The following is a 16,751-nucleotide window of genomic DNA, read 5'->3' as shown; positions in this document are numbered from 1 at the left end:
CACCTAATCAAGGCAAGATCAAGCTAGCTGTCAGCTCCCATCAGCGTCATGTCCTGCACAGTCTGTACTAGCTGCGCGAGGTCTGCATGCAGCACATCACATCCCCACCCACCCGCATCCCCTCATCTCTGCAAAAGGAAGGTGCCTGCACATTACCAGCATAGTATTTGCATTTATCCAGAGAGGTTTGAACAAAATGAATTTTCATCAGGTACAAACAATCTCTGGGGACGGGGGGGGCTCGGTGCGCTCACTAATCGAGAACACGGCTGTTCAAGAGTTCACAATCATTTCAAACAATAAAGAATCGGGGGAAGAAGATACTTCCATGACTCACACGTTATGCAAGTACAGGTGACCGGCCCACAGCTATTCATGGAGGGGTTGGGATCTTAATCACTTGAAATATTACTTTAGGGGGCTGAACTATGAGTAATTTTCTAATAGAAAGCAAAGGGGGGGGCAAGGGCGAGGAAAGGGGAGGCAAGGAGGAGGAAAGGGGAGGCAAGGAGGAGGAAAGGGGAGGCAAGGAGGAGGAAAGGGGAGGCAAGGAGGAGTAAAGGGGAGGCAAGGAGGAGGAAAGGGGAGGCAAGGAGGAGGAAAGGGGAGGCAAGGAGGAGGAAAGGGGAGGCAAGGAGGAGGCAAGGGGAGGCAAGGAGGAGGCAAGGAGGAGGCAAGGGGAGGCAAGGAGGAGGCAAGGGGAGGCAAGGAGGAGGCAAGGGGAGGCAAGGAGGAGGCAAGGGGAGGCAAGGAGGAGGCAAGGGGAAGCAAGGAGGAGGCAAGGGGAGGCAAGGAGGAGGCAAGGGGAGGCAAGGAGGAGGCAAGGGGAGGCAAGGAGGAGGCAAGGGGAGGCAAGGAGGAGGCAAGGGGAGGCAAGGAGGAGGCAAGGGGAGGCAAGGAGGAGGCAAGGGGAGGCAAGGAGGAGGCAAGGGGAGGCAAGGACGAGGCAAGGGGAGGCAAGGACGAGGCAAGGGGAGGCAAGGACGAGGCAAGGGGAGGCAAGGACGAGGCAAGGGGAGGCAAGGACGAGGCAAGGACGAGGAAAGGGCGAGATAAAAGAGCAGAGGATTTGAACTCTAGGGCCAATTACTGGATGTAGCAATCCTAAATGTAATATTAACCCTTCAAAGAGAGTCTTGCTACATGATTTAGGATAAGACGACAAACCAGACACTCCATTTGCAGACACATGTTTGGGAGTGATCTGGATAGGTGAGAGGGCCTCTGACAAGTCCTTTTTAATTTAGGAAAGAGTGGCACAAGATCCCAAATTACTAAACAATGATAAGTATAATGGTTCCTGAAGCTAAAGACCTCTACACGTTACATATACCACAAAAGCACAGGCACCAGCCACCCCCTCTTGCACCTTCCTATTTGGGGGAACCCTGGGTCCATTCCTAGATCCCATTTTCAAAGACAATAATGTCACATTTATCAAAACAAATTTCTTTGCTGCCACTTGTTTGTCCACCTAAATGATATGACCTGACACTAAAATTATAGTTTAAAGCCAGAAATAAAACACAATGACACACTTATTTCAGAAAACAGCTTAACCGAGGTGGCAAAGCCCTGAACAAAGGGAATCCGTGCGCTGTTCTTGTGTGGCGGGCACGGACATGCGTTGTTTTAATTACCGGTCTGCAAAATATCATGGTGCCATGCCACGTCAGATTGGCAGCTGCGCAGAATGAAAAGTACACAACTGGCAGGAAAAGTTACTTTCCATCCCTCCACAAGAAGTTACGTAACTTCTTAATTCATCTTTAATTTCCGGCATTGATTTAGTAATTCGAGCCTTGCTGTTGCCAAAGTAAACCCAAAACATGCATGCGACTGCCGTGCCTGTATCTGAGCAAGTGTTAGACCGTAGGAAGACGTTTCCAGGCTAGGCACATATGTAGGTAAACTATGGCACATGCTGTGAAAATACTATGCTAAATGAGACCACAGACCTAATAGGGCCCAACCAGCATCTGCCGGGCTAGTATATATATTAATATAGCTATTATAGGCGAGCATAACCTTCTATAGTCTGCAGACCCCCCAAAAGTGGTTCAAACTCATCTTATGTTTCCACCACGCGTAAAACCATAAATTAGTGCCCATAAATCGATCGAAACCAAGGATGCAATATCCCCAACAAGTTATGGTGAAATCAGAGAATATTTATAATAGAAGTAAAGCATAGTCTAGCAGAAGGAGATTCTGGGAAAAGCCCAGAAGATGACCATATGTAGTGAGAAGGTGACTACCAAGGACAAGACGGACGGATGTACCCGAGAACTGACAACAATAAGAGAAGCCAGGACACCATGGTGGAATTATAGGCAACCTGCAAGCCATGGCGGCAGTAATGATCCCAGGCAGAGGCCCCATCATCTACAACAACGGTTTAAGTGATAACTTGTCTTACCCCATTTTCAAGACGCTTCTCTCCAGTCAGTCCGTTCCTCTGATTTGGAGCCTGACGAGCAGCTAAAAAAAAAAAAAAAAAACTAAGTTGGTGTACTTTTGTTTCCTTATTTTTTAAGTGACCTGCGAAAGAAAATAATCCTAAAGTGGAATTTAAAAAAAAAAACAAAAAACGTTCTCCACTATTTAATGAAAATTACAACTAGAAATGAATAAGAATAGAAATCCACGAGAGAATATTTTGTACAGCGGCATCCCATTGCAGACGAGGGATCGCCTCCACCCCAGGAGATCTATTGTTCTCATAGCTGTATAAGAATGTTAGTCCTTCATTGTCATTTTCTTCCTTCTTACCAAAATAGGACAAGTGTATTTTTATAGCAGCTGTGGCTCCAGATCCCACAAGAAGCCACAGAATTTGGGTCAATGCTAATACGGTTTTTCTGAAGGTGCCAGGTATAGGTGCCAGTACAACTAAAAGAATGACACCAGTCTTGTAGTAATCCCATGTGCCAGCGCTGAGAAATCAAGCTTAGAAGTCATATGTAAAATAGCCTGAAAGTGCACTGACACCCCCAATGCACTTGCAAATTAGTCTGGCAGTGCACTGGGGGCGTGTCAGTGCACTTTCAGGCTAATTTGCATATGACTTCTAAGCTTGATTTCTCAGCGCTGGCACATGGGGTTACTACAAGATGGGTATCATTTTTCTTGTTGTTGTATGCCCTATACAGCCGTACTACCAGTTTTAGTAGAACAATAAACTAGAGCGGTTCCCTATTAAGATTAAATGCGTATTTTCTGAGGCAGAGATCTAGTGCTGATCCTTGGATACTTGGCATTTCTGCAGCCACTTCATAATTCGCCCTGGAGACTCAAGCCAACTTTAGGTAGGAGGCTACCTATTTCTGCTTTGATTTATTCTGTGATGGGACCAAAAATCAGTACAGAAAATTGACAGCTTACCAACACATTGGAAGAAATTAAAAAGGGTGAAATCTGCAGCACATCAGCAAGAATCAGCATGTCGCGCCTGCAGATTTTCCAAGGATTAGCCTCAGTTTTGCGGCTAAGTCAGAAGAGGATTCGCTGGGAGCAAATGCACCGCCACATGCCAGCACACAGTATACACATTATTGCCTTTTAATGCAGTGGTTCATTTCCATTTCTCAGATGTATTTGGAGTTTACCCAAGAAAGTGATTCAGTGGCCAAATCTAGAAAGAAGCCAGCAGAAACAGACGCTCTTCCAACCGCAGCTCCGCGTATATGACAAGTCCTAACAGTGGCACCAGTGCACGGTGACCCAGCGCAGGGCTCTGCTATACATCAAGTGTTAAAGTGTCATGATAGTAAAAGTGCTGGCAGCTTGCCAGGCCAGAGGATATAACAGAGGCGCACATTCCTGCTCGGGCCATTATGACGCACGGGCGGCTACTACTCTGACGGGAGAGACTCTAGTTTTCCAGGAAGCCGGAACAGAAATTCGCCATTCATCACAAGATCAGTATATAAAATAACAAGCAGGGCAGCAAGAGAAGAAGTGTGCCAGGAAGATGTATAATACATCCGTACGGTCACCGTTCTTCCAAAACTCGGGGTATTGCAGCTCATTCCCAATCAAGACTCTTAGCATTTTTTTGTTGGTCCTATTCAGCAACCTCAGGTGCGCACTCCCAATATTTCAGATCTCAGACAGTGGTTGTTGGTAGCTGTATACTGTGCACCATGACGCCCCCTAGTACCGGATCGATAGCAAGTTTTTCAGCGTTTCTTCATGATACAGAGCTTACCCTGTTCATTGCTTTCTGATGGGAAATCGTCATGACGTAGGAAGAACTTCACCTCCTCCTTTCGGGGACCCCATTTTTGTAAGTGCTCGAACATCAGGTGATCAAAAGGCAAAGGTCGTTCTAAAAAAAGACAAAAACACGAATAATTACACCAGATGTAATAATTGCAAAAATACAAAAAAACTCAATTTTACCTTTAGATTCACTACAAGTTTCAATGAGGGCCCTGAGCACAAGAGCTTACAATCCATGAGGAAATAGAGGGAGGTGGTGGTTACCGGTGAGTAAAGAAGTCAGTGTCTGAGGGATAACTGAGGTATAGGCCAGCTTCACACGCCTATGTGCAGATCATAATGTCCGGACCAGTGACGGATCTCCTGAGCTAAACATAACAGCTTCAGAGACATACATGAGATGGATGAATTTGGGTCGGGAAACCTGTGACCAGTCCCATACTTGGCTGTCCCCCAAACGGGCTGTGAATTGCGAATGTGTGAAGCGGGCCCGAAATCCAGGCACTAATTACTGAAATGTAATTGGCCTGGCTGAACAGATGCATAAAACAGTAGCTGTTAGAAATTAAACTGATTGTCTGGGGCAGTGCATCCCAGTGAAATGATGCAGCACAAGAAAAGTTCTGCAGACGGCAACAGGAGATTCTGATTAAAATTAGTCTTGGATCAATGGCAAAATGAAGAGCACTGGTAAGGTCGTACAGATGTGGAAATGTAGGGTGGTGTACAACTGTGGAGAGGACAGGTAGAGCGGTAGACAAAAAGGAGATGTAGGGTGGTGCAGTACTGTGGAGAGGACGGGTTGGGTGGTAAACAGATGAAGAGGAGATGTAGTGCTGTGCAGCACTGTGGAGAGGACGGGTTGGGTGGTAGACAGAAAAAAGGAGATGTAGGGCGATGCAGCACTGTAGAGAGAACGGTTTGGGTGGTAGACAGATAAGGAGGAGATGTAGTGCTGTGCAGCACTATGGAGACGGGTTGAATGGCAGACAGATGAGGAAGAGATGTAGGGCGATGCAGCACTGTGGAGAGGACGGGTTGGGTGGTAAACAGATGAAGAGGAGATGTAGTGCTGTGCAGCACTGTGGAGAGGACGGGTTGGGTGGTAGACAGAAAAAAGGAGATGTAGGGCGGTGCAGCACTGTGGAGAGGATGGGTTGGGTGGTAGACAGATGAGGAGGAGATGTAGGGGGTGTAGCGCTGTGGAGAGCTTTGTGGCGCAGGGTAACAGGTTTATACTGTATTCTACAGTGGATGAGTCATCAGTGTGGTGACTGGCACAGGGTAGAGTCATGGCGGTAATAGTCGGACTAAGGGATGAGCCTGACATTTTCTTGATTGGAAACGTCAAGCATGTTTGATTTTCAGCTGTTGCACAGAACACGCAGGACACATTGCAGGACGGATGATCAAACAATTTTTCCCCATTCTGCTGGTACAGAGTGGTATAAATAAGACGGAGGAGGAACACTGGACTCAGGAACGTCTCCTCCTGTAAGTTTACAGCACTGAATTACATTTTGAAAAAAAGTCCTGTATAAACTCTGTGCTTTGGTGACCTTGACTGTCTCCGCTTATCGCAAACACTAACAGCTGTCTGGCCGCGATGAGCTGCAGAGCCTCCAACCATATTTATTATGTTCAAAAACCATTACCAATGAGTCATCAGGACGGCGAAGAGGGGGAAGAAAAATCGTCAAAAATACATGAGTCAACCAGGCTGCGTTTCTGATTTTGTAAAGGTTCTGTCAGGAAGCGTCTCGAGCGCTCAGAAGAGACGAGCGCGCTAATGCATTTCAGCAACAAACATCTGGAAGCCGGAGCCCCCAGCGCTGGCGAACTCTAAAAAACATTAAATGCCTCCGAGGAGGGGGAGACGAGGGGCCGCACGGTGCCTGGCCTATCCGATCCTGTTAGATAAAGTGTCCCTTACATTACATGCGGCAGAGCGAGAATTATTAGACGTATTCATCCAAATTGTTATTTGGAACAGAAAAATTATTCAGCGGTAATTAATGGGGCAAACAGCAGCCGAGTACAAGGATACAAGCCGCAGGGTATCAACACAGGGATGATAGTCATTATGTAAGGGTTTACCTCCAGGTATTCACCCACAGGGTCCAGGTATACCCCTCCCCCACAGGGGTCCAGGTATACACCTCCCCCACAGGTGTCCAGGTATACACCTCCCCCACAGGTGTCCAGGTATACACCTATAGAAGAGCCCCGTATGCTCCTGCTGGTAATAATATCTGGGCGCAGCACCCCGTATGCTCCTGCTGGTAATAATATCTGGGCGCAGCACCTCATATGCTCCTGCTGGTAGCAATATCTGGGCACAGCGCCCAGTATGCTCATGCTGGTAACAATATCTGGGCGCAGCACCCCGCATGCTCCTGCTGGTAACAATATCTGGACGCAGCACCCCAGTTTGCTCATGCTGGTAGCAATATCTGGGCACAGCGCCCAGTATGCTCATGCTGGTAACAGTATCTGGGTGTAGTGCCCCATATGCAGCCACTTGCACAGTATATGGGGACAGTGCCCTGTTTGCACCTACTGGTACAGTATCTTGGTGCAGCACCCCATATGCAACTACTGGTACATTATCTGGCTGACGTGACCCATAGCTGCCCGCCAGCACAGTACCTGTTAGCAGTAGCCCATATGCACTTGCTGGTATAGTATCTTGCAGCAGTCCCCCATAACCGCTCGCCAGTACAGCACATGGCTTCAGTACCCCCACATGACCTATGTGTTGCCGTCTGTGAATTAGATGTGAGGGCTTCCTCTTCATATCCTGTGTTACCACGTCACAGAGCACGTTGTGCTCTCCGCGCGTTTACCAGGCACCTGCCCCGCGCGTTTACCAGGCACCTGCCCCGCGCGTTTACCAGGCACCTGCCCTTGTGTGAGAGCCATGTACATGTGGCTACACAGAATACAAGCCTTTTCTGCACCACGACCGCACATACATGCATGGGACTTGCTGCAGATTACTTTACAAATCCAATTTCAGACAGAAACCTTCTCTACAATCCGCAGAACTAGAACAGCGGTGAAAATGTTGTACATGCATAGCAGCATGTCAAGAAGCCAGGAGTACAGAGATCAGCCCTGGGCCAGTATTGCGGTGCCATGGCAGAAGGGGCGAGTGTAATGGGTTTTGTTTGTTTTTTTCATTTAACATGGAGCTGTTGCTTTCCACAGGAAAATTAACAACAAAATTTGCCACAGACTGGGACGGGGATGGAGCAGAGACCGGTACAGGGAGCGAGAGAGCCAGAGACCGGAAAGGGAACCTCCACAACCCCATTCCATCCATTTTTCGTATTTTATACTATTCAAAACCCTTTATATCAGCAGTACAACCTCTAACTTTCCATCCAACATCGTTGATTAACTTTATAACGTTCAAGCTCCATTTGATTCCCATATTATAGGACGACTTACCGTTCCCCCGCCACACTTCTGCCAGGTGGCACGCGCCTTCTCCAGGCTCCTTGCAGAACTCCACCACATCCCGGCACGTTGTCTCGGGAGTTATTGGGACTTCAGTTAATATTTGTTCATTGTTACTGAGAAACACTGTTAATATAGTCTGAAAGAGAAAAAGATAAAGCGCCGGTTACACAGGTCTACGGAGGGACAAATACATTTTCTAGCATCAATGAAACATAAATGAAGACTCTGGAAAATGCTGATGCCTTGATGGTACACCAAGTGCAGGGACTGAAAGGGCAGGGTATAACAAGCCCCCTCCAATCCTACACATCAGTTGCCTTGGAGAGTTGATTTAACCTACATTTTATAAGGCTCATGACCCATAAACATTAAAGGAAACTATTCCACTTTGTCTATGATTATTGCAGAATTTTTCATAATTTGGGGTTTGGAAATGAGTAACGTCCTGGCCATTTACAAGGTGAAATTTTGAAGTAGGGAAGGGTCATGAAAATGACATGGAAGACTCTGTGAGGGCACTAGAGATTTTACTGCAACGTGTGAATAAACCCTACGCAGGAAGGCGATAATGTATGCAGATGTAGGCACTAAATAAGCAATGCTAATGTGCTGGTACACCCGGAGGAACATCCACCGCAGGTTCATTTTTCTGCTTATTTGACTGTGCACATGTAATTTGGACGCAGAAACTAGGTCACCGGAGAGGACGTCTCCTCGTGTGTCACCAGACAGAACAAGAGCTTCTTTATTTACCGTACATGTATTTTCTAGCACCTCTTAACAATGGTGGCGTCTATGGGAGGTCTACACGTTTCTACATCTGTCTGACAACACAGGACTTATCCAATATTATGGATTCCAAACTAAAAGGAATTTTGTTTTTTAGCTCTATATTTTTATGAAATTCCTTTGTTATCTACTTAGAGTAGCTCCTGAAGTACCAGAAGAATAAAAAATAGTGTGCATACTATAGTGAAAAAATTACATGTCAATTAGAGCATTGGCTCTCACAACAAGCCGAGCAGCGGCATGCAGCCTTACATCACCAAGCACAATGCCGAGCGTCGGATGGAGTAGGGTAAATCATCTACCACTGGGACCTGGAGGAGACATTGTGCCGCGATGGATCACACTTTTCTGATAGAGGAGTATGGGTTTGGTGAATGGCAGAACGTTACAAGCCCGAGTGCATTGTGCCGCTATACGGTTTGGTGGAGGAGGGATAATTTCCAATATGTCTTGTTGAAGAAGTAAGATTTTCCTTCACTGGAACTAAATGGCCGAGGCTGACCCTCGTGTTATCCTATGGGCTTAATTTTCAGGGGTCGGCCTCGGTCCTTTAGTTCCAGTGAAGGAAAATCTTACTTCTTTGGCAAAAGATATTTTGGACAATTGTAGCTTCCAGCTCTGTGGGCACAGTTTGGGGAAGGCTTTTTTTTGCTCTCCAAGACTAATAGCACCCGCGTGGTGCACAGGGGCCCTAGGCAGCTGCCTAGTCTGCCTGCCCCCAACGCCGGCCCTGACTGTGACCAATCCATAAAGGTATGGTTGGGAAGTCTGATGTGGAAGTACATGCCCCAACCTCAACCCCATCCAACACCTTTGGGATGAACTAGAACAGTGTTCCCCAAGTCCGGTCCTCAAGAGCCACCAACAGGTCATGTTTTCAGGATTTCCTTAGTATTGCCCAGGTGAGAATTGCATCACCTGGACAGGCAAGCACTCAATGACCTGTGCAATACTAAGGAAATCCTCAAAACATGACCTGTTGGTGGCTCTTGAGGACCAGACTTGGGGAACACGGAACTAGAACATAGACTGTGAGCCCGGCCTCTCCCCCAATATCTCATTATCCTTTCAACTCCAAGTCCACTGATTTTTCCAATCATGCCGTCATCTACTGTATATTACATTTGTCCAAAAATTAACAAAATTAGGACAATTATTTTGGCTTTTCTACAAGATATTTTGCTTTATATTCCTAAATGAAAATTGACTATTGGAAAAAAAAATTATAGGAAAAAAAAATAAATCAAAGCAATCCAAAAAGCAATGGAGACTTGGCCCGCTTCTTACTCACACAACACAAAGAAACGTTTGCTGGATGCTCAGCTTATTTCTACGTGATATCTCATTATATGATGTATAGAAGAGGAAACTAATACACGCAAATAGGCAAATATACAGAAAAGTCGTAGTCGTTAGACGAGCCGATCACATGAGTATTTCTAGACATATCTGAACAGTTATACCTATTCAATTCTGTGTGCCACCCAGCTTTCCCAGAGCTCTGAATGGCAGACACCCGGCAAAATGGCTACAATCTTCGTAATGCGATAATAGAATAAATTTGCTTGTATGTATAAATACCATTATGACAAACTTAGCTCTGCTACATCTGCAAAAAAGAAAAAAGACTACTTCTACCTTTCTGTGGATCTTGTTCTTCGCAGATGTGGCTCCCGCCTTATCCCGTGGCAGAGACTTGTCCTTGGCTTTAGTTATGAGGCTCTGCAGGATCATGGTGAACAGATTCTTCATGTGAAATTGCGCAGAAAAAGGGGATCATTTAGGGGAAAAAGCGGTGGGATCCCCGGATCTCAGCGACGAGATCCCGTGCAGGCGAGCTGTGCTGCTGGTATTTGGAGGACGCTGATAAGGAGCAATGAGGACACAAAGCAGGCCGCGGACGTGACAGCTCGACGATAGGGTGGATGAAGCTTCGCCTAATTAGGCAACAAGCGCTGGGAGAGATCTGTACACCGTGCACCCTGGGGCGGCGAGAACACGGGGGCAAAAAGTCAGTCCAAGAACCGGAAGCGTCTTCCAGTATGTAGGCACGGAACATATGATGCGCAGCGCAGGACCCTCGTGTTAAAAGGGCCGAAGAGTAAATATTAGCGCAGGCGAGGTGGAATTTCAATAGACCGCCCAAAAATCTCCAGATCAAATTGCCATATGTTTAGTACATAATAATAAAACTAAAATTTGCTGCAGGAAAATCAAGTGTTTTTTAAACTTACTGTATTTTTAATGAAAACCCATCACTTGCCATAAATATGTATATGTTTTTTTTTCTTGGTGTAAATGCCGCTATTCTCCGGAATCCGGTGTCGTTTTTCTTTTGTTCCTGCTCCTCTCCGTTCCCAAGATATGGCCTCCTCTTGTCCTGTATATGAAGCTAGTTTTTATAGCCAAGTGGGCGTGATCCTAAACAAATTCTACCCTAAAACCATGCCCAGTTGCAGTCGGAAACTGCATACATTACTAAACCTGATGAAACTGATATATTTACCTCCTTGAACATCCATGTAAGTATGGCCATTTCCCTGCCTATTAACAACATGAGTGAAACCCCCTGTGTCAGGATTACACAGATTACACAGCCATTCTGATACGGTTCTTCAGAGGAAGCACACCAGCCTCATATGGTCCAAGGGATCTGTTTATTATTGTATGTGGTTTGTGCATTTTGGAGGTAGATCCACTTGAAGAATACAATGTAAGACGACGACAATAGCGGACGGGCCAGTATAACACTGCAGATGTGCGGTGCTCCCTGTGCGATCCCGGAATGCTTCCCCTTCTGCATCGGATACATTACTACACAGGACAATAATGCGATGAGACAGCGTCAGGAAGGAAGAGGGGCGGAGCGGGGCTTTGCCCTAACAAAACATTCAAACGTCTAGGATCTATACAATCATATCCTGCTCAACCGGAGAGACGTGGGTCTTTAAAGGGCCAAGGTTTGCTATAATGAGAACCGCTCGTTAGAAAGGTAAATTGCATTCACTTTCTGGATGTGTCAAAAAGACAAAAAAAATAAATTAAAAGCTGATGGCAGCCACTGACATTCTTACTGTGTCTGCACGTGCCTTTATTTAGTCCCAAGACTTTAATATACGGTACTCCAAAAGTTAGGCTGGCCCTAGAGACCACCACTGGAGAGGGGTCTGCACATAGCACATGTTGAAGGGGTTCCTTGAAACAATTGCAGAAGCCACGTGCTAAGCAAATAGCTGGCGCAGAGGCTGCAGAAAGCACCTGACTACAGCACATACCGAGGAGGAGAAGTAGTAGTAAATACCTCCAATTAGAAATGTAGTATAGTTCTTCTGATTTGCTATGTCACTTACCCCATGTGCAGGGTATTGCAGTAGCTTAGGTATCAATGGTTACAACTACTCATATAGTGAGTTAGTTAGCTTTCAGTGGTCATAACCATGGATACCTAAGCTACTGCAATGCGTGCACATGGAGTAAGCGATATAGCTAATCAGAAGAACTATACTACATTTCTAATTGGAGGTATTTGCTAATATTATTACAACTACTACAAACTGGGATAAGATCTTGGGGATGGGAATACCCCTTTCGGTAAGAAAGATTAGATTGACAAAAAGGCGAAGGACAAGTTTATGGCCCCGTTAGAGGTTTTGCTTTGGGGCCCACATGCCTCTGGACACAACTTATTCTAAGGAAATTAATGGGGTTCACGTTATATTCTTTTTTCTGCCTCCCAGAGTCTGGTGGAATATTCTTGTATGCCTAAGAACAAGAGACCTCCCGTTACCGGAGAACGTGTTATGACAGCAGAGCTATGCGCCATCATCCCTGCACAGACAAAACAACTGCAGAGAGTGTTTAGGACAAGTATCTGAGCCGCCATAATCATCCCCTGGAATGCCCCGGACCCCGGCTCCGCACAACATGTTTTCGTGCTGAAAAGTCAATGACTGGGATGGAAAAGCCTTGCAACTCCTCGCATGATAACGCTCCGGTGTAAATATTCAAGGAATGAAAGGACAGGAGCCCGCGGGTGCCAAAGGACCAGCTACAGGGTGCCTGCAGGGGGCGCTATAACATCTAAGAGGGTCACCAAGGAGATCATTTGTGAAGATGCACCCCTCATTATAAATGCAGAATCAGGGTGCAACAGATATCTCATAAGGAAAATCGCACGTCCGATATATAAGGGGGGAAGGCAACGAGATGTGAACGGCAGTTCATGTAATTGACCGCTGCAGCTCATCATAATAAGACACAAGAGGACGGTACCGTGAGAAGATTAATTAAGGTAGTAGACAATGATTGATCAGTTTACCTCCAGCAGCTCCCATACAAGAGGAGAAAATAACGAGCTGCTATATGCCGACAACGTCAATGGCTGTGTTCACACACTGCGACCATAGTGTGGTTTTCTGCCATTTTTTTGTTTTGTTTTTTTTTAACAAGATAGGTCGGTCTTTCTTTCTTTACAGGATCCGGCCTAATCGGGGCATTATGTGGACCACACAATTATTGTAATTGGCCCAGTGTAATGCTTTAATTCCCCTGTGGAGGCGCTGTAGAAAAACTGAACACTGCAAGAATCCAACCCTTCTATGTAAATTAAATCTCCACCTGCTATATATTTCATACTGGGATTATTTATATAGAGGATATGCTCCTTTCTGAAAGCAATTTAAAGGGTTATTCTCATCTCCAAGATCCTGTCCCAGTATGTAGTAGGTGTAATAATAATAATAATAATAATAATAATAATAATAATAAATAATATTAGCAACTTCCCCCAATTAGATAACGTAGTATAGTTCTTCTGATTAGCTATGTCGCTTACCCCATGTGCAGGGCATTGCATTAGCTTAGCTGGAGCTGTGAGAACGACACATGCTGCTATTCCCCATAGACCCTGGTTTAAGGGCTAATGGCTAAAATGTTGCTACTAAGTAATCTACATGTATCACAGTGGTGATATATAGGTGCAACATGGAATAAAATACTTATTGCATGTTCACCCACAATTTGGACTCTTTCTTCCCAAGCTTTGTCTTCCACTCCATGCAAGTGATTAGTGGAAGCCAAGACAAAGAGTAGGGAAGATCTCAGCAATATAGGACCTTTGGGAAAGGAAGTACGTAGGTACAATAGTTGGGGGAAAATGCCTAAAACTGCAGTTAGCCTTAGACCAAATTATAAACAGATTTCACCTTAAAGGGACAAAATGTTACTAATCAGACTAATGGTACGGCTGCGTAGGTCCTAGTATAACAATAAATACGACACCTGTCTTGTAGTAATCCAATGTTCCAGGACTGAGAAATCAAGCTTAGGAGCCACATGCAAATTAGCCTGGAAAAGCTCTTCTTCTCCGAGTGCACAGACACGCCTCCAATGCACTTCCAGGAAAATTTACATGTGGCTTCAAAGCTCAATTTCTCAGCGATGGAACATCGGATTACTACAAGAAAGGTATCAAACATTAAGTTGTTCTACTACCTATACAGCTATTCTACTAGTGTCAGCAATAAAGTTTTCACGATAGGATCCCTTTAAGAGGAACAGCCTTGGGGCCACAGCAGGGATGCAGTATCCATCCCATTTACACATCACAATAACCATAGCTCTTAGCAGATAAACAACTTAATGGCTTAAACAAGAGAGGCTAAAAAGATTAAAAAAAAATATTTCTACAGAAAAAAAAGGACATTTTTTGGTCTAGGAACAGGAATAGTCTCTGCTAAGATGGGCTCATAAAAAAAAATCCATTACTTAATTATAGATCATACAAGATAAAATTAAAGCCCTCAGATGACAATTTCAATAGTAACCAAAATTGGAAAGTAAAGCTATTTCCCGAGTCGCCAAGAAACCCGAATCTCAGCTATTTTCGCTGAACAATTTAACAGTTTTTTTTTATCAGTTATTTCTTTTGAAAAAGCAGCAGAGATTCTAAAAGAAAAACAATAAAATGTATGAAAATATATATATAAAAAAAAAAAGAAAAAAATAGTAACAAAATAGCAAGTGAGCAGCGCAGCACGCGCATGAACCCGGCCTAGCGGTGCTAATTCCATCTCGGCAGCTAAAGAGCATTATAATGGGAAATTATTATTAGCGCCTTTAGCTCTACTTGTGATGCTAATTCAGTTAGCGCCATGCACACTGGGACTCTCGTCCGGCTCGATTTTATTTTTGGAGCTGCATATGGTATGATATATGGTGGATGCGTTTTATCAAGCAGAAACCACTTTAGCAAAAGCTCCTTTTTCTGTAGAGTTCTTAGGTCGTGTTCACATTGAGTCTTTTTGCAGAGTTTTTGGAATGGAAACTAAGCAGAAAGTTTGAGGCTTTTTTTGGTTTTGGTGAATAATGCCCAGTATATGAAACACGTGCTATAGAGGGAGCACATGTAATCAGCACCCAAAAACAACCATAAGGGTATGTGCACACGTTGCGGATTTGACGCTGTGGATCTGCAGCAGTTTTCCATGCGGTTTACAGTACCATGTAATCCTATGGAAAATCAAATCCACAGTGCACATGGAGCGGAAAATACCACGTGGAAACACTGCGGTTTATTTTCTGCAACATGTTAATTCTTTGTGCGGATTCCGCAGCGTTTTACACCTGCTCCATAATAGGAATCCGCAGGTGTAAAACCACAGGTGAAATCTTCACAAAAAAATCCGTGGGTAATCCGCAGGTAAAACGTACTGTGTTTTAGCTGCGGATTTTTCAGAAAAGGTGCGGAAAAATCCGCACACGAATCTGCAACGTGTGCACATAGCCTAAAAAAGCACGAAAAATTGCACGAAAACTCAGCAAAAGGTGTGCAGATCATTACTACTTGATAAGGGGGCTCACAGAACATTGATAAGGGGGCTCCCAGATCATTATTACTTTATAAGGGGGCTCACAGTTCATTACTACTTGATAAGGGGGCTCACAGATCATTACTACTTGATAAGGGGGCTCGCAGATCATTGATAAAGGGGCTCGCAGATCATTACTACTTGATAAGGGGGCTCGCAGATCATTACTACTTGATGAGGGGGCTAACAGATCATTACTACTTGATAAGGGGGCTCACAGATCATTACTACTTGATAAGGGGGCTCACAGATCATTACTACTTGATAAGGGGGCTCGCAGATCATTGATAAAGGGGCTCGCAGATCATTACTACTTGATAAGGGGGCTCGCAGATCATTACTACTTGATAAGGGGGCTAACAGATCATTACTACTTGATAAGGGGGCTCACAGATCATTACTACTTGATAAGGGGGCTCGCAGATCATTGATAAAGGGGCTCGCAGATCATTACTACTTGATAAGGGGGCTCGCAGATCATTACTACTTGATGAGGGGGCTAACAGATCATTACTACTTGATAAGGGGGCTCACAGATCATTACTACTTGATAAGGGGGCTCACAGATCATTACTACTTGATAAGGGGGCTCGCAGATCATTGATAAAGGGGCTCGCAGATCATTACTACTTGATAAGGGGGCTCGCAGATCATTACTACTTGATAAGGGGGCTAACAGATCATTACTACTTGATAAGGGGGCTCACAGATCATTACTACTTGATAAGGGGGCTCACAGATCATTACTACTTGATAGGGGCTCACAGATCATTACTACTTGATAAGGGGGCTCGCAGATCATTGATAAAGGGGCTCGCAGATCATTACTACTTGATAAGGGGGCTCACAGATCATTACTACTTGATAAGGGGGCTCACAGATCATTACTACTTGATAAGGGGGCTCACAGATCATTACTACTTGATAAGGGGGCTCACAGATCATTACTACTTGATAAGGGGGCTCACAGATCATTACTACTTGATAAGGGGGCTCACAGATCATTACTACTTGATAAGGGGGCTCGCAGATCATTGATAAGGGGGGCTCGCAGATCATTGATAAGGGGCACCATTTCTCAGGACTAACTCCCCAAACCAACTCCACAGTTCTACTACCCCACTGGATGGAACGAATATCACGATCCGGAGCGCACTCTTCGCAGACAACGGCACACGCACATTCCCAGCCTCCCCAGTATCCGGCACCATGGCAGATAATATATCACCTGCACAGCAGGCTGACGAACCCATATACACTTTATAGTCATCTGTGTGGTGCGGTCACACTTATATTTGGACGTCAGACACCATATTCCAGCTTGTTATGACACAGTCAGCGCTGGCTCATGGGATGACACGGGCTGTGTACACTCCACGGAGGATGTCAGCCGCTGACTAAAGG

The 16,751-nt window shown here is 45.1% G+C and overlaps 1 protein-coding gene across 1 annotated transcript in view; it reads right to left on the bottom strand.

Moving 5' to 3' along the window:
- The window catches only part of PPP1R13B (protein phosphatase 1 regulatory subunit 13B), a 91,402-nt gene that overhangs the window by 51,550 nt on the left and 23,101 nt on the right, over window positions 1-16,751 (bottom strand). The window contains exons 2-4 of the mRNA XM_077266873.1: window positions 7,678-7,825; window positions 4,211-4,330; window positions 2,420-2,481 (exon numbers count right to left, since the gene is read on the bottom strand). Of these exons, the coding sequence (XP_077122988.1) occupies window positions 2,420-2,481; window positions 4,211-4,330; window positions 7,678-7,825 (330 nt within the window). The remainder of the gene's footprint in view (window positions 1-2,419; window positions 2,482-4,210; window positions 4,331-7,677; window positions 7,826-16,751) is intronic.

The sequence above is a fragment of the Ranitomeya variabilis genome, chromosome 1, assembly GCF_051348905.1.
Source record: "Ranitomeya variabilis isolate aRanVar5 chromosome 1, aRanVar5.hap1, whole genome shotgun sequence".
NCBI lineage: Eukaryota > Metazoa > Chordata > Amphibia > Anura > Dendrobatidae > Ranitomeya > Ranitomeya variabilis.
The sequence above is the reverse complement of the archived record's forward strand: the minus strand, read 5'-3'. Positions and strand labels throughout refer to the sequence as shown.